The sequence below is a fragment of the Macaca nemestrina genome, chromosome 7, assembly GCF_043159975.1.
Source record: "Macaca nemestrina isolate mMacNem1 chromosome 7, mMacNem.hap1, whole genome shotgun sequence".
NCBI classification, from domain to species: Eukaryota; Metazoa; Chordata; class Mammalia; order Primates; family Cercopithecidae; genus Macaca; species Macaca nemestrina.
Genome location: NC_092131.1, coordinates 161,297,478 through 161,318,776, shown reverse-complemented (window position 1 = coordinate 161,318,776; position 21,299 = coordinate 161,297,478). Strand labels below are relative to the sequence as shown.

The window sequence follows — 21,299 nt, the reverse complement described above, 5'->3', positions numbered from 1 at the left end:
TTTTTTTTTTTGAGACGGAGTCTCGCTCTGTCGCCCAGGCTGGAGGGCAGTGGCGCGATCTCGGCTCACTGCAAGCTCCGCCTCCCGGGTTCACGCCATTCTCCTGCCTCAGCCTCCCGAGTAGCTGGGACTACAGGCGCCCGCCACGGCGCCCAGCTAATTTTTTTTGTATTTTTTTAGTAGAGCCGGGGTTTCACCGTGATAGCCAGATTGGTCTCCATCTCCTGACCTTGTGATCCACCCGCCTCGGCCTCCCAAAGTGCTGGGATTACAGGCGTGAGCCACTGCGCCCGGCCCCAAAAAACCATGTTTTTTTTTTTTTTTTGAGATGGAGTCTCACGCTGTTGCCCAGGCTGGAGTGCAGTGGCGCGATCTCGGCTCACTGCAAGCTCCGCCTCCTGGGTTCACGCCATTCTCCTGCCTCAGCCTCCTGAGTAGCTGGGACTACAGGCGCCCGCCACCCGCGCCCGGCTAATTTTTTGTATTTTTAGTAGAGACGGGGTTTCACTGTGGTCTCGATCTCCTGACCTTGTGATCCGCCCGCCTCGGCCTCCCAAAGTGCTGGGATTACAGGCTTGAGCCACCGCGCCCGGCCTAAAACCATGTTTTTAAAAAAGGTTTAGTACCCACACTTCCTTGTACAGTTATGACAATTAAAGGGACAATAAGGCATTTGTCACATGCTTAGCTCATATTAAACCTCATTATTATTCCTAAGAGTGTCTTTAGGAACCAACCTCTAAGAGCAGCATTTTGCCCAGAGCCTGAGCCAAAAGGCTTTGAGATGAGTTGCTGGAAGTGAAGCTTCAGGTGAGGGAGATGAATGAAAATGGCCGCAGGAAACCACAGGCCACCGAGCACTATGATGGCACCTACCAAGCTTCACTTTCTTCCTTTTTTCATCTAGTTTCTGGGTCCTCTCTGCTGCCTGCTTCTTGGCTTTCCTGACCTTGTCATATGCAGCCTGGCAGGAGAAAGGGGCACAGGGCAGAGGGTCAGCCGGAGAGTAAAGACAGAGCCCCAGCAATCTGCCTGGCCCCTAGCCCAAGGGCCATCAGAGTGGCAGCCTGGTGACTGGGTCTCCTGGGCTGAGACAGCAAGGACTGTGCCACATGGCAAAGGGCAGAGGACTGAGGTTGAGGGGCAGCAGTAGTCTCTAATCAAGGGGGACGATTCCGATGAAGGAGGCTATGCTTACCCTTGCTGCAGCATCAGTCAGCACCTCCAAGGCCTGAGAAAGCTGGTGGAAGAGTTCAGCTAAACATAAGGATCAAAAAGAGAGAGAAGAAAAATAAAGACTTTGTGATGGTGTGCTCCCTCAAAAAAACAAACAAACAGAAAACACTTAAAAAAAGCCGCAGGATGGCAGAAAAGCCGACATCAGCAGATGACAGACCAATTAGGAGGGGTGAGCACCTCAGCAACTGACCAGACACCCCTAACATGAAGGGAAGCCCTGGGACCCACGGCCCGGAGCCAGGCTGTGTGTAAGTACACCCCACAGCACTCACGTGCAGAGCGTACATCAGGAAACACAGGCCTGGGTGAGCGGCTCTTTCTCCCCATGCCCTCAGAAGAGTCTCACCTGCTCTTGGATTATCTGGATTTTTGTCTGGGTGGCAGGAGAGGGCCTTCTGCCTATATGCCTTCTTTACCTGGAAGAGTCAGACACAAGACACTGTCATTCACTCTCATCCCAGGGACAAACAGGAAAACCTTGCTCAATGGGTAAGGGGAATCCCACACACACCTAAAAGAGAAGCTGCTGACGCCCACCTCCTAGCCACCAGGGAGGCTTGCAATGAAGCAGGCCAAGGCCATGGAAGGAGCGAGCCACTGTCGCCCAGCCTAGGAGCTGGGCCCACTTCCTGCCAAGTGCTCAGTCTCACCACTGCAGATGTCCACGGGCTGCTGGAACAGGCAGGAGCACAGTACCCTGCTTTCTCTACAGCCACTCGCAGACAGGTACTCTACACATTCTTGGTGGGCCTATAAACTGGGGCAACCTATCTGGAGGAAAATTCACCCATCAAAATTTAAAATGTTCTTTCCCTTTAACCCAGTCCTAGGAATCTGGACTTGTAGAAGTACGGCAAAATAAATATACAAGGATGCTTTCTATAACACTGTTGATATCAGCCAGCCAAGATCTCCATCAACAGGGAGACTTATTTAAAAGATGATGATTGGCCGGGCGCAGTGGCTCACGCCCATAATCCCAGCACTTTGGGAGGCTGAGGTGGACAGATCACCTGAGGTCAGGAGTTCGAGACCAGCCTAACTAACATAGTGAAACCCCGTCTCTACTAAAAATACAGAAATTCGCTGGGTGTACTAGCAGGCACCTGTAATCCCAGCTACTCAGGAGGCTGAGGCAGGAGAATTGCTTGAACCCAGGAGGCAGAGGTTGCAGTGAGCCGAAATCACGCCACTACACTCCGGCCTGGCGACAGAGCAAGATTCTGTCTCAAATAAAATAAAAGATTATGATTGAGGCCAGGCATGGCGGCTTATGCCTGTAATCATAACACTTTGGGAGGCCGAGGCGGGTGGGTCACTTGAGGTCAGGAGTTGGAGACCAGCCTGGCCAACATGGCGAAACCTGGTCTCTACTAAAAATACAAAAATTAGCTGGGTGTGATGGCATATTTGCCTGTAATTCCAGCTACTTGGGAGGCTGAGGCATGAGAATAGCTTGATTCATGCGGGAGGCAGAGGCTGCAGTGAACCAAGATTGTGCCACTGCACTCCAGCCTGGGCGACACAGCGAGACTCTGTCTCAAAAAAAAAAAAAAAAAAGATTACGATTGGCCAGACATGGTGGCTCATGCCTGTAATCCTGGCACTTTGGAAGGCTGAGGTGGGCGGATCATTTGAGGTCAGGAGTTCAAGACCAGCCTGGCCAACATGGCAAAACCCTGTCTCTATTAAAAACACAAAAATAAGCTGGCCATGGTGGCGTGCATCTGTAGACCCAGCTGCTCGGGAGACTGAGGCAGAAGACTCGCTTAAGCCCCAGAGGCAGACGTTGCAGTGAGCTGAGATCATGCCATTGCACTCCAGCCTGAGTGACAGAGGAAGACCCTGTCTCAAAAAAATAACAAAAAGTAAATTTAAAAAAGTTTGTTCAGGAATTTGCTACGCTTATTAAAATTTTTTTTTAAATAAAAGATTATAATAGACAGAGGTATCCATGTTCTGACATAGATCTTATTATAAACTTTTGAGTTTAGGCTGGGTGCAGTGGCTCAAGCCTGTAATCCCAGCACTTTGGGAGGCCAAGATGGGTGGATCATGAGGTCAGGAGATCGAGACCATCCTGGCTAACACGGTGAAACCCTGTCTCTACTAAAAATACAAAATTAGCCGGGCATGGTGGCGGGCGCCTATAGTCCCAGCTACACAGGAAGCTTAGGCAGGAGAATGGTGTGAACCCGGGAGGCGGAGGTTGCAGTGAGCCGAGATCGCACCACTGCACTCCAGCCTGGTCAACAGAGCAAGACTGTGTCTCAAAAAACAAACAACAACAACAAAAAACTTTTGAGTTTAAAACAAACAAATGGCCTGGGTGCAGTGGCTCACACCTGTAATCCCAGCACTTTGGGAAGCTGAGGTGGGAGGATTGCTTAAGCTCAGGATTGTAAGACCAGCCTGAGCAATATAGTAAGACCTCATTGCTGCTAAAAATAAAAAATTAGCCAGGCGCGGTGGCTCATGCATGTAATCCCAGCTCTCTGAGGGGCCAAGGAGGGAGGATCACGAGGTCAGGAGATCAAGACCATTCTGGCTAACACGGTGAAACCCAGCCTCTACTAAAAATACAAAAAATTAGCCAGGCATGGTAGCATGTGCCTGTAGTCCCAGCTACTCAGGAGGCTGAGGCAGGAGAATTGCTTGAACCTGGGAGGCAGAGGCTGCAGTGAGCTGAGATCATGCCATTGCACTCCAGCCTGGGCGAGCGAGACTCTGTTTTTTGTCAGATGTGCTGGTGCATGCATGTAGTCCCAGCTACTCAGGGGGCTGAGGCGAGAGGATCGCTTGAGCCTAGGAGTTCCAGCCCAGCCTGGGCAACATGGCAAGACCTCATCACTACAAAAATTTTTTAAACATGAGCCAGGTGTGGTAACATGTGCCTTTGTCCCCCTACTCAGGAGGCTGAGGTGGGAGGCTCACTGGAGCCCGGGAGGATGAAGCTGTAGTGAGCATGTTCACACCATTGCACTTCAGCCTAGGTGACAGAGTGAGACCTTGTCTCAAAAAAAAAAAAAAAAAAATTAAATCAAATTAAAATAAAAAATTAGCTGGGCATAGTGGTGCGTGCCTCTAATACCAGCTACTAAGGAAGCTGAGGCTGGAGGATCACCTCAGCCAAGGATTTTGAGGCTGCAGTGAGCTATGATGATGCCACTGCCCTCCAGCCTGGGTGACAGAGCAAGACCCTCTCTCTTAAATAAATAGAAAGAAACCCCAATATTTCTTACATAAGTAAAAATAAACACAGCTACCAAGATTCTCTTTCGTGTGTTACCTAATAGCTGTTGTAAGTGAAGAAAGGGTACACAACCCCAGAATCCGTCCTCCGCCTCCAAGGCCTTTGCTTTCTCCCTTCTGCTCGGTGTGTTACCTGCTGCTCAAACCTCCTGGAGGAAGAGCTAAGCAGATTGGATTTCTAAGCTTCCAAGGTGGACGCAAGGAACGCTTCTATGCCCAAGTGTGCTACCTAAGGCCTTTCAGAGGTAAGCAGCCAGCATCCACCAGGTGAACACCTGCTGGGCAACTCCTAAGTCCACGAGGCAGCCACAGGCCCAGGACCTCCAGGGGTGTGCTGCCACCTGCTGGGCCACAGCCAGGGCACCTGCCAGGGCAACCCAAGCTGTTTGGTTCTCCCGACTGGACTGCGCTGGAGGCAGCAGGAACCACCCAGGACAGGCGCTGGGCAGAGAGGGTGTAGACGTGCCGCCCGCCTTCCCAATCGCCCACTGAAGCACACCTGCCCTGCCTGCTCACTTCCCACCCTAACCCTCCCTCCCTAGCTCTGTTTTCACTACAAAAAAGAACAGTATTAAGGGAAAGGAGGTGCTAGCTTAAGACAGTGTCATCTTTACTTTTTAGGTCGCTTATCATTCGTCTTTTCTCTTTTGCTCTCTTTGCCTGCTTTATTGTGCCCCCAGCCTCTTTCCTTTACTGAACATTTTTTATATTTCAGGGCCCTTTGTTTGCTTTTTTCCAACAAGTAAAACAATACCAAAAATATTATAAAGATGTTCTTTCTCAATGTCCCCAGCCCTCTGACATCAAGGTTGGTTCCCACACATATAAGCACCTACACACACTGATAGGAGTCTGTTGGGTGTTTGTTCCTAGCCTCTGGGCCCCTCCTCTCTGATCCTATCTCCACCCTCTCTCTGGGATGGGTGAGAGGAAGGGAGGGGGAGGTGGTCCATGTCCCAGTATCTGTGGCATCACCTGCAACTCTACCTTCAAGATGAACTTCCTCAGGACTAGGAGTAGTAGTCTTGCCCCAGGGATGTAGGCGGGTTTTGTGGAAGATGTTTTATTTTGTATCATGGGGCTCTTTCAAAGTGGGGTAGGCTGGGCGCGCGTGGCTCATGCCTGTAATCCCATTGCTTTGGGAGGCCGAGGTGGGTGGATCACTTAAGGTCTGGAGTTTGAGACCAGCCTGGCCAACATGGTGAAACCCTGTATCTACTAAAAATATAAAAATTAGCTGGGAGTGGTGGCGCATGCTTGTAATCCCAGCTACTTGGGAAGCTGAGGCAGAAGAATCACTTGAATCCAGGAGGCAGAGGCTATAGTGAGCTGAGATTGTGTCACTGCACTCCAGCCTGGGTGACAGAGTAAGGCTCTGTCTCAAAAAAAATAAATAAATAAAATGGTTTGTATGTTCCTTTTTGTAAATCTGAGAGAGGGAGTAGGAGTGAGTGTGAAGAAGAAGGAGCAGGCTGGGTGTGGTGGCTCATGCCTGTTATCCCAGCACTTTGGGAGGCCGAGGAGGGCCGATCACTTGAGGTCAGGAATTCGAGATCAGCCTGGCCAACGTGGTAAAACCCTGTCTCTATCAAAAATACAAAAATTAGCTGGGTGTGGTGGCACACACCTGTAGTCCCAGCTACTAGGGAGGCTGAGGCAGGAATCTGGGAGGCAGAGGCTACAGTAAGCCGAGATTGCGCCACTGCACTCCAGCCTGGGCGACAAAAGTAAAATTCTATCTCAAAAAAAAGAAGAAGAAGAAGAAGAAGGAGCAGTAAGAAAGCAAGACAGAAGCGGTGTCCAGCAGTGGCATCTCCTTCGTTTTCTTTCCTTTTTTTGAGAGAAGGCTTTCTGAATTTTATTCTAAGGGAATGATAAATATTGTTTTGTGTTTCATAATTTATTTTGAGTATTGGAAGTTTGGTTTTTCACTGTAATAGGAAAATAAAATTATTCAAACTGAAAAATAATTATGTAATAATGATAAATTAATCTACATATTAATTTGCTTCCTTGTCAATTCTCTTTCCAGAATGTGTTCCTTTAATAAGCAACTTGAAGAAGCTGATTGGAAGAAAAAAAAAAAAAGTTAAGTGTCTTTAAGAGTCTCATCAGATTTTATTTGATGCAACTAGTTACAACTGTAACAAGGTTCTCTCACTCCCCACCTGGGTGAACCCCATCCTACCCCTGGCCCTTCCAGCCTCCCACACTCCCAAGGTTTACAACAAAACACGACTGCCCCAATCAATTTGAGGTATCCTAGACCGCCATTCCCTCAATGGCCTGGCATGTGCCTCAGCTTCCAAACCACCTTTTGAAAGTATACAGAGCTGAACATTCTGTATTTCCAGGTCCTTTAGGAAAACACTGCCAGTCTCATATACTGGCTAGGTATTAGCAGGGAGAGAAGTAAGGTCCCTAAAGAGCTCTCCGAGAGCCCCTCGGTGCAGCACTGCACTGACCCCACCTTGTGTGTTCGCTGATGGAGATCTAGGATATGCAGGTTCTGACTGGGAGATGGGGAATACGGAGAACAATCAGGCATGTTCTCTGACACTGACGAAGGATACTGTTTAGCAAAGAGGACGCCAGGGAAAGCAATCGGTTCCAATTACAATGTGTGAGATGCCTAAGAGTGGTCCATAAGAATGGGAACACAGAGAAGGTAGCAACTAATTTAACTCTGAAGGCTTCCCGGAGGAGGCAGTATCTGAGCCGGGTCTGGAAAGGTGAGTAGTTCTCCAGGCAGAGAGCCTGAAAGAGCCTTCAAAACAGAGGGTATAAGAGTTTAGACTTCTCCAGACCAACTCACAGGAGAAACAGAAAGTTCTGCTTTAATGAGGAAAAGGTACTGAGAACAGAAAAGAACATGAAAAAAGACATGTTTGCCATAAAACATGGAAATAAAAAATAGATTTTTTGTCAAAGGACATTTTGGTTAATTAAAAAACTTCAACCAAAAAATGTCATAGGGCCGGGTGCAGTGGCGCGTGCCTGTAGTCCCAGCACTTTGGGAGGCCAAGGCGGGAGGACTGCTTGAGCCTGGGAGTTCAAGGCCAACCTGGGGAACATAGTAAGACCCTATCTCCACAAAAAATTTAAAAATGAGCTGGGTTTAGTGGCATGCAATTCAAGAAGCTGAAGTGGGAGGATCACTTGAACCCAGGAGTTTGAAGCTGCAATGAGCCATGATCTTACCACTGCACTCCAGCCTGGGAGACAGAACAAGAACCTGTCTTTAAAAAAAAAAAAAAAAATTAATAGAGGAAAACTGTAGGAAAAGAACAATGTGTACAAACAGATTTCAATGTACAGACCTGGGATAAAGAAATGCTGGGGAATAGGGGTAGGATACATACAGGCAAAGAAACGCAAACCGGGCCCAGGAAGAGGAGAAAACAGGGATTTAAAAATGATAAAAGTTGGCCGGGCGCGGTGGCTCACGCCTGTAATCCCAGCACTTTGGGAGGCCGAGGTGGGCGGATCACAAGGTCAGGAGATTGAGACCATCCTGGCTAACATGGTGAAACCCCGTCTCTACTAAAAATACAAAAAATTAGCCGGGTGCAGTGGCGGGCGCCTGTAGTCCCCGCTACAGGGGAGGCTGAGGCAGGAGAATGGCGTGAACCCAGGAGGCGGAGCCTGCAGTGAGCCAAGATTGCGCCACTGCACTCCAGCCTGGGCGACACAGCAAGACTCCATCTCAAAAAAAAAAAAAAAAAAAAAAAAGGATAAAGTTAACTTGAGTATGATACTGAAAATACACTGAGGTTTACATGTGATTCAAAAACGCAATAGAACAATTGGAAGGGAACGCTCCAGGATGCTCATTCTGAGCAGGCCAGACGAGGAGAGCTTCCCGAGTTCAACCGTAATAAACCAGGATGGATGAGTAAGGAGGTTTAATGTGGGGGGTCTCCAAGCCCAAATAACTTGTACCTCAATGTTTTCTGTCTGCTATGAGAATGTATCATAGGCCAGGTATGGTGGCTTACACCTGTAATCCTAGCACTTCAGGAGGCTGAGGTGGGAGGATCACTTGAGTCTAGGAGTTTGAGACCAGCCTGGGCAACATAGGAAGACCTCATCTCTACAAAAAATTTTAAAATTAATTTTTTGTGATGTGGTGGTGCACACCTGTAGTGCCAACTACGTGAGAGAGTGAAGTGGGAGGATCCCTTGAGTCCAGGGGGGAATCGAGGCTGCAGCGAGACATGTTCAAGTCACTGTGCTCCAGCCTGGTAGACACAGCAAGACTCTGTCCCCCACCAAAAAAGAGAGAATATATCATAAAGCACAAAAGCAGCAAGCAAGATAAATGGAACATAGGCAAAGCCAAAAAACAAATTGTAGTAAGTATTTAAGTATGTGGCAAAAGATACTATTATAATATATTACACGAAGTGAAAAAAAAGTTATATCTTCATCTTAAACCACATACCAAAATAATTTCCAGGCCAGGTACAGTGGTTCACACCTATAATCCCAGCACTTTGGAAAGCTGAGACGGGGGGATCGCTTGAGCCCAGGAGTTCAAGACCAACCTGGGCAACATATGAGATGCCGTCTGTACAAATTTTTTTTTAAAATGAGCTGGACGTGGTGGTGTACACCTGTCATCCCAGCTACTCGGGAGGCCGAGGTAAAGGATCACTTGAGCCCAGGAGTTCAAGGCTGCAGTGAGCTATGGTTATACCACTGCACTCCAGCCTGGGCAGCAGAGCGACAGACACCAGGTCTCAAAAAATAAAAAACCAACAACAACAAAAAAACACACACAAACAATTCCAGATAGAGCAAAATACTAATTAAAAAAAAAAACTTAAAAAATGAAAAGAAAAGAAAGTAATGGGACTATTAAACTGCTTTCAGCCTTTCCCAGAAGAAATTCCTGAGCATAAAAGCGAAGAAATCACACACGTGAATGTGCGCACGCACACACACAATACGAGTGGATCTGATAGTGAAAACTTTTCAAATTTCTCAAAGTCAAAAATCATAGACAGGCTGGGTGCAGTGGCTCACACCTGTAATCCCAGCATTCTGGGAGGCCAAGGCAGGCGGATAACCTGAGGTCAGGAGTTCCGAGACCCACCTGGCCAACATGGTGAAACCCCATCTCTACTAAAAATACAAAAATTAGCTGGGCATGGTGGCACATGCCTGTAGTCCCAGCTACTTGGGAGGATGAGGCAGGAGAATGGCTTGAACCAGGGAAGCAGAGGTTGCAGTGAGCCGAGATTGCGCCATTGCACTCCAGCCTGGGCAACAGAGCAAGACTCCGTCTCAAAAAATAATAATAAAATCATAGATAAAATTAAAAGACAAGGTACATAAAAACTGAGGGAAGAATCTGCATGAAATATGACGAACAACACAGTCTTGACTACATAAAGAATGCATACAGAGTCCTCAGAAAAAAACAAACAAAACAAGAAAATAGAGAAGGAACATGAAGAGAGAAGTCACAAATGAATATGAATGGTTAATAACATGAAAAATGTTCAGCCTCAAACATGAAAACCCATTTTTCATCTGTCAGTCAACAGCTAAATGGCAAGTTAAGGCCGGGCGCAGTGGCACACGCCTGTAATCCCAGCACTTTGGGAGGTTGAGGTGGGTGGATCACCTGAGGTCAGGAGTTCGAGACCAGCCTGACCAACATGGAGAAACCCAGTCTCTACTAAAAATACAAAATTAGCTGGGCATGGTGGTGCACGCCTGCACTCCCAGTTACTCAGGAGGCTGAGGCAGGAGAATCGATTGAACCCAGGAGGCAGAAGTTGCAGTGAGCCGAGATCACACCACTGCACTCCAGCCTGGGCAACAAGAGCAAAACTCCGTCTCGAAAATAAATAAATAAAATAAAATAAAAATGGTATGTTAGTGGCACTGTGGTGAATGTGTACACTGACATGAGGGTTCTGGAATGTAATCTGACGGTGTATATCAGGAAGCTCTGAAAAGCCGACCCTTTGATAGCAAGGCCCCTGTAAGAGTTTATTCTAAATAAATACTTAGAAATTCATATAATATCTGTAAACGCTGCTGTTCATTTATACCATTAGTCATAACAGAGAAAAGTCAGGAATCATTTAAATTCCAAAACAACAAAAATAGCAGCTAGCACTTACACACTGCTTGCCATATGGCAAGCTCTATTTGAAGTGCTTTACGTATATTAACTTACTTAACTCTTAAAGCCCCTATGAGGTAGAAATTAGTATCCTCTGGCCGGGCGTGGTGGCTCAAGTCTGTAATCCCGGCACTTTGGGAGGCCGAGACAGGCGGATCATGAGGTCAGGAGATCGAGACCATCCTGGCTAACACGGTGAAACTCCGACTCTACTAAAAATACAAAAAATTAGCCAGGCGATGTGGCGGGCACCTGTAGTCCCAGCTACTCGGGAGGCTGAGGCAGGAGAATGGCATAAACCCGGGAGGCGGAGTTTGCAGTGAGCTGAGATCCGGCCACTGCACTCCAGCCTGGGCGACAGAGCGAGACTCCGTCTCAAAAAAAATAAATAAAAGAAATTAGTATCCTCCTCATTTTACAAATGAGGAAACTATGACATAAGGGTTAATTATGATACCAAAAATCCATTCAATGAAAAGCCATAGAAACATTACTTTAGGCAAGAACTATTCTATATTCTACTCCAGTCAATTACCACAGAAAAAACAGTAGCCACCACCCCACCCACGCCATCAAAGGCCAGGTAGAGAGCACAGACTTCCACTCTTGCCACCCCAAACCTCTGCCAGACTGGTGTCGGATAAGCCCAAACAGGGAGGCTAGGACTTTCATCCCCACCAGACAGAAATACACAAATATAAAAATATCTCTGGGCTGGGTGTGTTGGCTCACACCTGTAATCCCAGCACTTTGGGAGGCCGAGGCGGGCACATCACCTGAGGTCAGGGGTTCGAGACCAGCTTGGCCAACATGGTGAAACCCCGTCGCTACTAAAAATACAAAAATTAGCTGGGCATGGTGGCGGGAGCCTGTAATCCCAGCTACTCGGAAGGCTGAGGCACTTGAACCCAGCAGGCAGAGGTTGCAGTGAGCTGAGATTGCACCATTGCACTCCAGCCTGGGAGGGAAGAGCGAAAGTCCATAACAACAACAACAATACCTCTGAAAGAAAAGGGATATCCCTGAAAAAGCTTCTGGTCTCAGTATTATTTATTATTAAATAATCCTACCTTATAAACAGCTGAAAGTAAGGGTTACAGCTGATACTTACTTTCTATAAGCTTGTATTACTTTCCAAGTGATACAAGAAAAAAACTGGTAAGAACCAAAAACAAAATTGTTTAGCTTCTTTCTACAATTCTAAGCTAGGAGGCAGCATGGTTCACTAAAAGAGGGCAAGTTCCGGGGTCTGACAGATGTATTTTCAAATTCGGAATCTTCTACATACTAATAGCATGACCTTGGGCAAATTACTGAAGCTCACACAGCCTTAGGGGCTTCAACATCAAAGTGAGAAGAATAAACCCTACGGGCAGGGCTGCTGGAAAGAAAATGATCTGTGTAAGAACCTGACAAAAACTACGTGCTTCCTACAAGTTCCCAAACCTTTCTCTCCTCTACTTCCGGAAGAGGGTAAATGTGACACCAGGCCAGCAGGATGCCAAATGGACAGGAATTCAGGAATGGACCGGGGTCCACAGTGGATACACGTCAACTCCATTTGAATTCCCTAGGTGGACACGGCTGGATTTGAGTCTGCTGGGGGGTAGATCTAAAATTCAATCCTGGGTTAACTCTCAGGGTCTCTGAAATACTCTCATTCAAGGGGCAAAAGGGATGGGTAGGTAGCCTGAGATTTTCCAGCGTGGCCTTGAATCAAAACCCAGCTGACCTAAGAATGTTGGTCAGGTATGTCTGTCTTGATTAACTAGTTATTACTATATTTAACTGCTAAACCTGCCCTGGGCAGGGCCCATCCCTTGGTTTTAGCCTGGAAGACCAGTTTTGACTTTGAACCGGTTGGCCTAGAATTTGGTGCTTTGTGCTACAAACTAGATCCCCAGCTTTGCCCAGCCCTCCTGGAGTTGACTGCTGCCTGAAGAATTTCTCACCATGTAAACACAACTCTCCTAAAGCAGGTCTTTGAAAAAGCTTCCGTTCTCAGTATTGTTTATTATTAAATAATCCTACCTTATGAACAGTTCAAAAGGCTAGATTCAGGGTAAAAATGTGCAACAATATTTCTTATAACTATCCTAAAGTTGGGAAGGAGAGGAACTTTCAGAAGAACAAGAAATAGAGGGGCCATCCTCTAAAATCTTACTCCTCATGATACAGGATAGACAGGACTGCTGAAACCCAGGAATCCCAGGTTGCAAGCTCCTCCAGAAACTGAGTCTGGCCCAGGTCCAGTGGCTCATGCCTGTAATCCCAGCATTTTGGGAGGCTGACGCGGGAGGATCACTTGAGCTCAGGAGTTTGAGACCACCCTGGGCAACATAGCAAGACCCCATCTCTAAAAAAAGAAAGAAAGAAACTGTGTCTGCAGGTGCTGGGATCACTTAGGCAGAGCTGAAGCGGCCCCAGCAAGGTGCGGAAGGCTCCTAGAGCCTTCATTTGCAGCTTTCCTTCTTTACCCATAAGTTTCCCCTAAATCACCTGGTCTCTCTAGCACTTAGAGACACTTGCATTTCTGACATTTCACAAAGCATCCAGGTGACGGTTCAAATGTTTCCAACCCAAAGTTCCCCGTCCAGATCATGGCTTTTCAGAGGACAAGCTCTTTCCAAGGCCCAGCCCCAGAAGGACGAAGATCTCAGATAAAGGTAAGCTCCCCGAGGACTTCAAACTCCAATTTGCAGAAACGTGGTCTTTCTCCTGATGTCCTTCTAAAAACCTCACTGTCTACCACCCTTTTTCCATCCTAGACTGGTTGAGTTTAATCTGTCTTTGATGTCTCAGGATCATCATCCAGAACATAAACTACTGAATAGTATGACACGCTCTATGGAGAGCAGCGTCAGGCTTTTCATTTGCTTCCCTAGGTGGTGAGGCTTTCAAAATCTACTCTTTTAATAGTTTTCCTATTACTTCCTTAGTTGGCCTCTACTAGATGGCCAGATGCCAGCCCTTCCCTAGAAGTGCTGCTCATCTGCTGCTTCTTTTCTGGTACGGTCTGGAGAAACAGAGAAGCCGGTTATAACTGTACCTTAAATGGGAGCGTAAGGGTAGAGGAAGGTATGGGGGTTCCCCTTACAAAGTGGATGTACTTAGGAGGCAGGGAGTTCTGCTTCTCCCCAGGGTCCAGAACAGTGAACAGCACCTGGAACACAGCAGGCACACAATACATATCTGTTGCATGAATCGGCAAACATTCATTTGTTCTCAACCAAAATACAATCGGAAACCTCAACTATGTCAATTACTTCAGACCCACTGAGGAGCAGAAGGAAGTAGGTGCCATCCAGATCCTAGGAGATCTGACCACTATTTCGCAATTTCTCCTCGTCCCTGCTAACACCTCCTCTTAAAAAACCAAGTCTGGGAAAGGGAAGGAATTACTAAAGCAGACTGCCAGGATAACCACAGTGGGAACTAAGTGTTATGCCCGCACTGCCCACATCAGACAATGAATAATAAATTGGCAGTCACCCAGCCCTTCCCCGGAAGCTCCATCCGGTTCTACCACTTTCAGCAACCTGAACCCAGAGCAGGAGAGGGGGGCTGGGAGCTGGGCCTCTAGCCACCTCCACTGAGCTTTGCTGCAGGCACACAGCAGGGCCTCTGACATCCGCCTGCCTCCAGTTCCACCTCTTGACGGGGGAAGGAACTCCTGACTCACCCAAAAAGCAAAGTGCTAAGGGATCCAATAAATAGAAAATAGCTATCATTAACTTAAAAGAAAGGTGCCCTACAAAGAAGGATCATTATTTTTTTTAAGTTGCTGTCCTTTCTTATAACAAAACTTGGAGCCAGGTAAGTAAGTGGTACAAGTAACGAGGCCCAGGCTGAGAGGTTAGACTTAGATAAGGAGGACACAGAGGGAGGCAGCTCTATGTGACAACAAGCACTGAATGGACAAAGAATCTCGGGTGAATCAGCTGGAAACCCATTGCCAGGCCCAGTTCCAGTCACAGGGACAGTGAGTGATAACAGCTGGGGCAGCTACATCTCCCCAAGCCCGGCGAGGCAGATGCCTCCCCATCCCCTCTGGGGTTCCTCTGGCAGGAACGCCAGAGGTATGTGACTGCCTGATGTCACACGCAGGAAGCAAACCACAGAGCTCTGGGCACTTGTCTGAAAGTCCCCTCTGGCTAGGCATCGTGGCTGATGCCTGTAATCCTAACATTTTGGGAGGCCAAAGCAAGAGGATCACTTGAAGCCAGGAGTTCAAGACCAGCACGGGCAACAAAGCGAATCGCACCTCTACAAAAAATTTAAAAATGAGCCAGGCGTGGTGGCATGCACCTGGAGTCCCAGCTACGTGGGGGGCTGGGAAGGATTATTTGAGTCCAGGAGTTTGAGGCTGCAGTGAGCTGTCATCATGCCATGGCATGCCAGCCTGGGCAACACAGTGAGATCCATCTCTTTAAATAAACAGAAATAAATAAAAACAAAAGTCCCCTCTGCCTGAAAGATTGATCCTTTCATTCCTTAGAGCCTGTGACCCCTGTTGGGACAGCACTACAAAGAAATCCCCAAATGTCTGGGCACCGTACAACCTGTGGGCTGCTCTGAAGGCTTGGCACAAGCAGAGAGCTGGCCAACCACAGACAGCCCCTCAGCTCAATGCTCCTAAAACACGGGCCTGCTGGTGATACCAAGATAACACCAGAGAACCTGGGCCTCACACTGACATCCCTCTCAGGTTGATAACCATGGCCTATGGTTCAGTCTCAGAACAGGGGCCTGTGCCACCTGGAACACTTGGGGCAACACACTGAGCCTGGCCTGCTTCTCGCCAAATGATGGTCCTTGTACCCTCTTTGGGCTCTGGTTCCTCAGTCCATCCTGAGGTCACTCCTCCCATCCCCCTGGCTCTCATCTCCAGGTCCCCATTCCTTCACTCCCCCACAGTACTCCCTCCTGTCCTGCCCTCCTCAGTCCACTTCCCCAGACCAGCCCACCTGAAGCTCAGTCTACAGCCCTCTTTCTCCTCCTCAGATGCCACCCTGCTCTCTGGCCCACCTCCTCCCTTTTAACCTTATCCTAACCACCGCTATATTAGGCTCAGAGCCCAAAAGCCTTTCCTACCGTCTTCTCTCAGGTTGTAGATTCTCACTGCCCAGATCTGCCAGAAACATCTTTCCACTGCCTGCTGTCACTCTCAACCCCTAGAGGCCTGGGTCTCTAGCCCCAGAGCCACTTTCTCTGCCCAGTCTCTGCCCTTTCCCGGGGGGTAGAACTCCTTCCGTCTGGGCCACCCTGGTACTTCCTACATCTCATTCCTTTCTGTCTTCCCTTAATGCATTGTTTCCTTTATAAACAAATTTGTATAGTAAAAAGAAATTAGTTGATTTCAGGAGGCTGAGGCAGGAGAATGGCGTGAACCTGGGAGGCGGAGCTTGCAGTGAGCCGAGATTGCACCACTGGACTCCAGCCTGGGCGACAGAGTGAGACTCCATCTCAAAAATTAAAAAAAAAGAAAGAAATTAGTTAATTTAGTGAAAATAACTGAATAACAATACTCAGGAACAGCAAAAATAGGGAAAATGTTATGCAAATGGAAAACATTTTGAATGCCACTAACTTAACTGAAATGGAAACTGTGTTATAGCAGTTTTAACACAAATCTTAACACAATTCCTTAAGCTGTTCAGAGCCGCTTACTACCTGCTGGGTTTACCCAAGTCCCAGGCAGGTAAAATCTCTCTGTGTCACAGATGGGGTTGCGAGACTCTCTGGGGCCCACAGACCCATCTCCTGTAGATCTAACTGCTCCTGAAGTGTGGGTCATGGAAAAAGTTCTGAAAGAGTAGTAAAAAATTCAGGTGTGGGCCAGGCACAGTGGCTCACGCCTGTGATACAAACACTTTGGGAGGCTGAGGCGGGTGGATCACTTGAGGTCAGGAGTTTCAGATCAGCCTGGTCGACATGGTGAACCCTGTCTCTACTGAAAACCCAAAAATCAGCCGGGCGTGGCGGCACATCACACGCCTGTAGTCCCAGCTACTCGGGAGGCTGAGGTATGAGAATGGCTTGAACCCAGGAGGCGGAGGTTGCGGTGAGCCGAGATCGCGCCACTGCACTCCAGCCTGGGCGACAGAGCGAGGCTCTCTTTCCAAATAAACAGAAAATTCAGGTGTGGGGAGGGGCTCTACAATAACCCGCCACCTTATGCTGAGCCAATCACTTAAACTCTCGGAGTCTTTGTTTCCACATCTATGAACTGGTGCCAATGGTCCTTGCCTACCTCACAGGCTTGTTTTGAAGGTCACATCAAATGAGATAATTTATGTGAAAGCACTTTGGTGTCATATAATATGTGAGGTATTATCTTGAATGCTAATGAATTGCTTACAGCTTACAAACACAAATGAATCATTCCTTTTGACTTAACAGGCAGCTAAGTAACTTCAAAAATCCAGAGCTTCAGCCAGACAGCTTTGGTGAAACCAGGCTTGGAAAAAATAACTTAAATAAAAAAAAATAGGCCAGGTGTGGTGACTCACATCTGTAATCCCAGCACTTTTGAAGGCCAACGTGGGAGGATCCCTTGAGCCCAGGAGTTCAAGACCAGCCTGGACAATATAGGGAGATCCTGCCTCTAAAAAAATAATAAATAAGTAAATAAGTAAATAAATAAATAAATAAATAATGTGGTAATATATTGAGGCTACAAAAAAATTTTAAAAAGGCTGGGCGTGGTGGCTCATGACTATAATCCCAGCACTTTGGCAGGCCGAGGCAGGCGATCACCTGAGGTCAGGAGTTTGAGACCAGCCTGGCCAACACGGTGAAACCCCATTTCTACTAAAAATACAAAAATTAGCTGGGTATTGTGGCGTGTGCCTGTAGACCCAGCTACTCGGGAGGCGGAGGGAGGAGAATCACTTGAACCTGGGAGGCGGAGGTTGCAGTGAGCCAAGACCGCACCATTGCATGCCAGCCAGGGTAACAGAGATTCCATCTCAAAAAAATAAAATAAAATAAAATAATAAACAACAGGCGGCCGGTCGTAGTGGCTCACACCTGTAATCCCAGCACTTTGGGAGGCTGAGGTGGGCAGATGACCTGAGGTCAGGAGTTTGAGACTAGCCTGGCCAACATGGTGAAACCCTGTCTCTACTAAAAATACAAAAATTAGCTGGGTGTGGTGGCACACGTCTGTAATCCCAGCTACTGGAGAGGCTGAGGCAGGAGAATCGCTTGAACCCAGGAGGCAGAAGTTGCAGTGAGCCAAGATCGTGCCATTGCACTCCAGCCTGGACAAAAAGAGCGAAACTCCGCCTGAAACAAAACAAAACAAACAGGCTCAGTACCCAACCTTAAGGCCTCAGCATCTGGTCTAGATATAAGAGGCTCTGGGAAAGGCCCCCTTTGGAGACCTCGTCAGGCACACTTCAGATCCAGAAATGGCCCCCAGATGCCCACAGAATCAAGCGTAACCACCCTAGGGCCTAGAGGCCCAAACACACAGTTCTCAGATTCATCTCCTATGACCTTTGTCAGCAAACCCTAGGCCATGCCCACTCCCTGTCAAGCTAGGCACTCCACATCGGCATGCCCTGGTTGCTCCCTTGAGCCCTTGTCTGTCCTCTGTCCTCAAAAACCAAGTCTTCTTAAATTTGTAAGAAACAATGTTGATGTACCACCTTCTAGGGTATAAAAGAAATATGTAGCTAGTGGTACCGAGATAATAGCTAGCTTAAAGATAAAACAGCCTTTTCCTTACAGTAATTTCTATGCTATAATATAACCTCCCTCCCAGAAAATGTCAACATTAAGTTTCCCTGGTAGTTTTCCTGATAAATAGACTTAAGCTTTGAGTCTTGAAAAACAATCAAAATGCATTTTCAAGCATCTGGCTTCCCTAAGCAATTACCTGCCAAGGTGAGTGAGCTACACACCCTCCAAAGGGCTTCAAATGAAAGGTAAGGCTGCTATAGATAGAAGAAAAAGGCAGGTTGGGCATGCTGACTCACGCCTGTAATCCCAGCACTTTGGGAGGCCAAGGCAGGAGGATTGCTTGAGCCCAGGAGTTCGAGACCAGCCTGGGCAACATAGGGAGACCCCATCTCTACAAAATATTTTTCTAAAAATTATCCAGGCGCCAGGCGCGGTGGCTCAAGCCTGTAATCCCAGCACTTTGGGAGGCCGAGACGGGCGGATCACGAGGTCAGGAGATCGAGACCATCCTGGCGAACACGGTGAAACCCCGTCTCTACTAAAAAATACAAAAAAACTAGCCGGGCGAGGTGGCGGGCGCCTGTAGTCCCAGCTACTCCGGAGGCTGAGGCAGGAGAATGGCATAAACCCAGGAGGCGGAGCTTGCAGTGAGCTGAGATCCGGCCACTGCACTCCAGCCTGGGCGACAGAGCCAGACTCCATCTCAAAAAAAAAAAAAAAAAAAAAAAAAAAATTATCCAGGCATGGGGCACTCCTGTGGTCCCAGCCTGGAAGACAGAGTGCGACCCCCAGAAATACACATGTGGGCTGCACAAGAGTGGAAAGGATCTTGACTGGGGCTCTAGTCTCAGGTTGATGCTCACTCGCTGGATGGTCGTGGACAAATTTTGTAACCTCTCTGAACCTCCATTCTCCAGTCTACAAAATAAGACAGTAAATGACCATGAAGATCCCTTCTAACTGCTGCAATATATTCTTTTCTCCCTTCAAGATCTTGCACAAAAACACCAGTCATATAAATCACATCTTCCTCTTTATTCCTACAGCATTTTCTTGTATACTCTTACTGAACCTCATTCATTGTACCTCAGTGTTCACTGAGCATATAACTGTGTGAGCTGCCAGAAGTCAGAAGTGGTATCTCACTCAGCTCTAAGTTCCACCATGCTCAAACAGTACCTTGTCCATGGTGATGAACTCCATTCATTTGTTGCTGTGAACTAAACGTTGAACTCTGGTGATCTTCAGTTTTGTTCTACTTGATCCTCCACCACCTTCCTACCCGGACCACTGCCTCAATCGAGAATCACTGGTGTGCTGTTAGGTGACTCAGCACTGATGTGTCAGGAATGGAGTGAGTAAAGAAGGGGTTCAGGTGGAGGACACAAGCTGGGGGCGATTTATATTTGACTTTCAAGCTTACAGTGTAAGGAAGATGGACTCACGAAGAAAACAGCAAAAACTGACTCATAGTGAGCGTTCACTCTGTGCCAGGTACTGTGCCAAATGCTTACATGGATCAAGCCTCAAAACAGTGCTATCAAGGACAGACTATCATCATCTTTGTTTTGCAGACGAGGAAACCAAGGTACAGAGCGGTTAAATATTTGCTCCAGGTCACAAACTAGGTCATGGGGCAAGTATCCAGACAATCTGACTCCAAAGTCCACTTTCTTAACTGTAACTGCTAGTAAGTACAAAGGTAATTATGAAGGCACATTTACAATTCCAACATCTGTATCATGATTTCCATCTATTCTTAACACATGGTAGATGCAACAAGCAACAATTCTTAGCCTCACACGTTAAAGATAGTTATAAAAACTGTTACTTTCAATCCCAGCACTTTGGGAGGCCAAGGCGGGCCGATCACAAGGTCAGGAGTTCAAGATCAGCCTGGTCAATATGGTGAAACCCTGTCTCTACTAAAAATACAAAAATTAGCCGGGTGCGGTGGCGGGCGCCTATAGTCCCAGCTACACGGGAAGCTGAGGCAGGAGAATGGCGTGAACCCGGGAGGCGGAGTTTGCAGTAAGTGGAGACTGTGTCACTGCACTCCAGCCTGGGCGACAGAGCGAGACTCCTTCTCAAAAAAAAAAAAAAGAAAAGAAAAACAAAACCTGTTACTTTCGGCTGGACACAGTGGCTCATGCCTGTAATCCCAGCACTTTGGGTGGCTAAGGCCAGCGGATCACTTGAGCCCAGGAGTTCAAGACCAGCCTGGGCAACATAGTGAGACCCCATCTCTACAAAAAATACAAAAATGACCCTGGCATGCTGGCACACACCTGTAAGCCCAGCTACTCAGGAGGCTGAGGTGGGAGGATCACCTGAGCCCAGGAAGTCAAGGCTGCAGTAAGCTATGATTGCACCACTGCACTTTGGCCTGGGCAACAAAGCGAGACCATCTTTAAAAAAACAAAAAACAAAAATAAAAACTGTTACTCTCTTTATTAAATTTATTTATTTATTTTTATTTATTTATTTTTTTTCTGAGACGGAGTCTTGCTCTGTCACCCAGGCTGGAGTGCAGTGGCGCGATCTCGGCTCACTGCAACCTCTGCCTCCCAGGTTCAAGCGATTCTCCTGCCTCAGCCTTCTGAGCAGCTGGGATTAGAGGTGCCTGCCACCAAGCCCGGCTAATTTTTTGTATTTTTAGTAGAGATGTTTCACTGTGTCAGCCAGGCTGGTCTCGAACTTCCGACCTCAGGTGAGCCCCTGCCTCGGCCTCCCAAAATGCTGGGATGCCAGGCATGAGCCACTGTAAATTTATTTTTAATATGTATTTTTAGCTGACTCTTGCTCCTCTCTGGAAAACCTGTTATTTTCTGCACCAAGATCCTCTCTAGGAAATCATCAACTGATTAGAAAACATAAACTTCTAGGCTGGGCACAGTGGCTCGTGCCTGTGATCCCAACACTTTAGGAGGCCGAGGCGGGAGGATTGCTTCCATGACCACGCACCTGCACTCCATCCTGG

At 47.6% G+C, this 21,299-nt stretch overlaps 1 protein-coding gene across 3 annotated transcripts in view; it reads right to left on the bottom strand.

Moving 5' to 3' along the window:
• The window catches only part of LOC105492122 (DnaJ heat shock protein family (Hsp40) member C17), a 45,068-nt gene that overhangs the window by 11,724 nt on the left and 12,045 nt on the right, over positions 1–21,299 (bottom strand). For 2 of the 3 annotated variants that reach the window (XM_011759064.3, XM_011759071.3), the window contains exons 2-5: positions 13,680–13,793; positions 1,586–1,655; positions 1,199–1,257; positions 877–964 (exon numbers count right to left, since the gene is read on the bottom strand). In XM_011759064.3, the coding sequence (XP_011757366.1) occupies positions 877–964; positions 1,199–1,257; positions 1,586–1,655; positions 13,680–13,793 (331 nt within the window). The remainder of the gene's footprint in view (positions 1–876; positions 965–1,198; positions 1,258–1,585; positions 1,656–13,679; positions 13,794–21,299) is intronic. The other variant, XM_011759082.2, reaches the window with a different exon arrangement.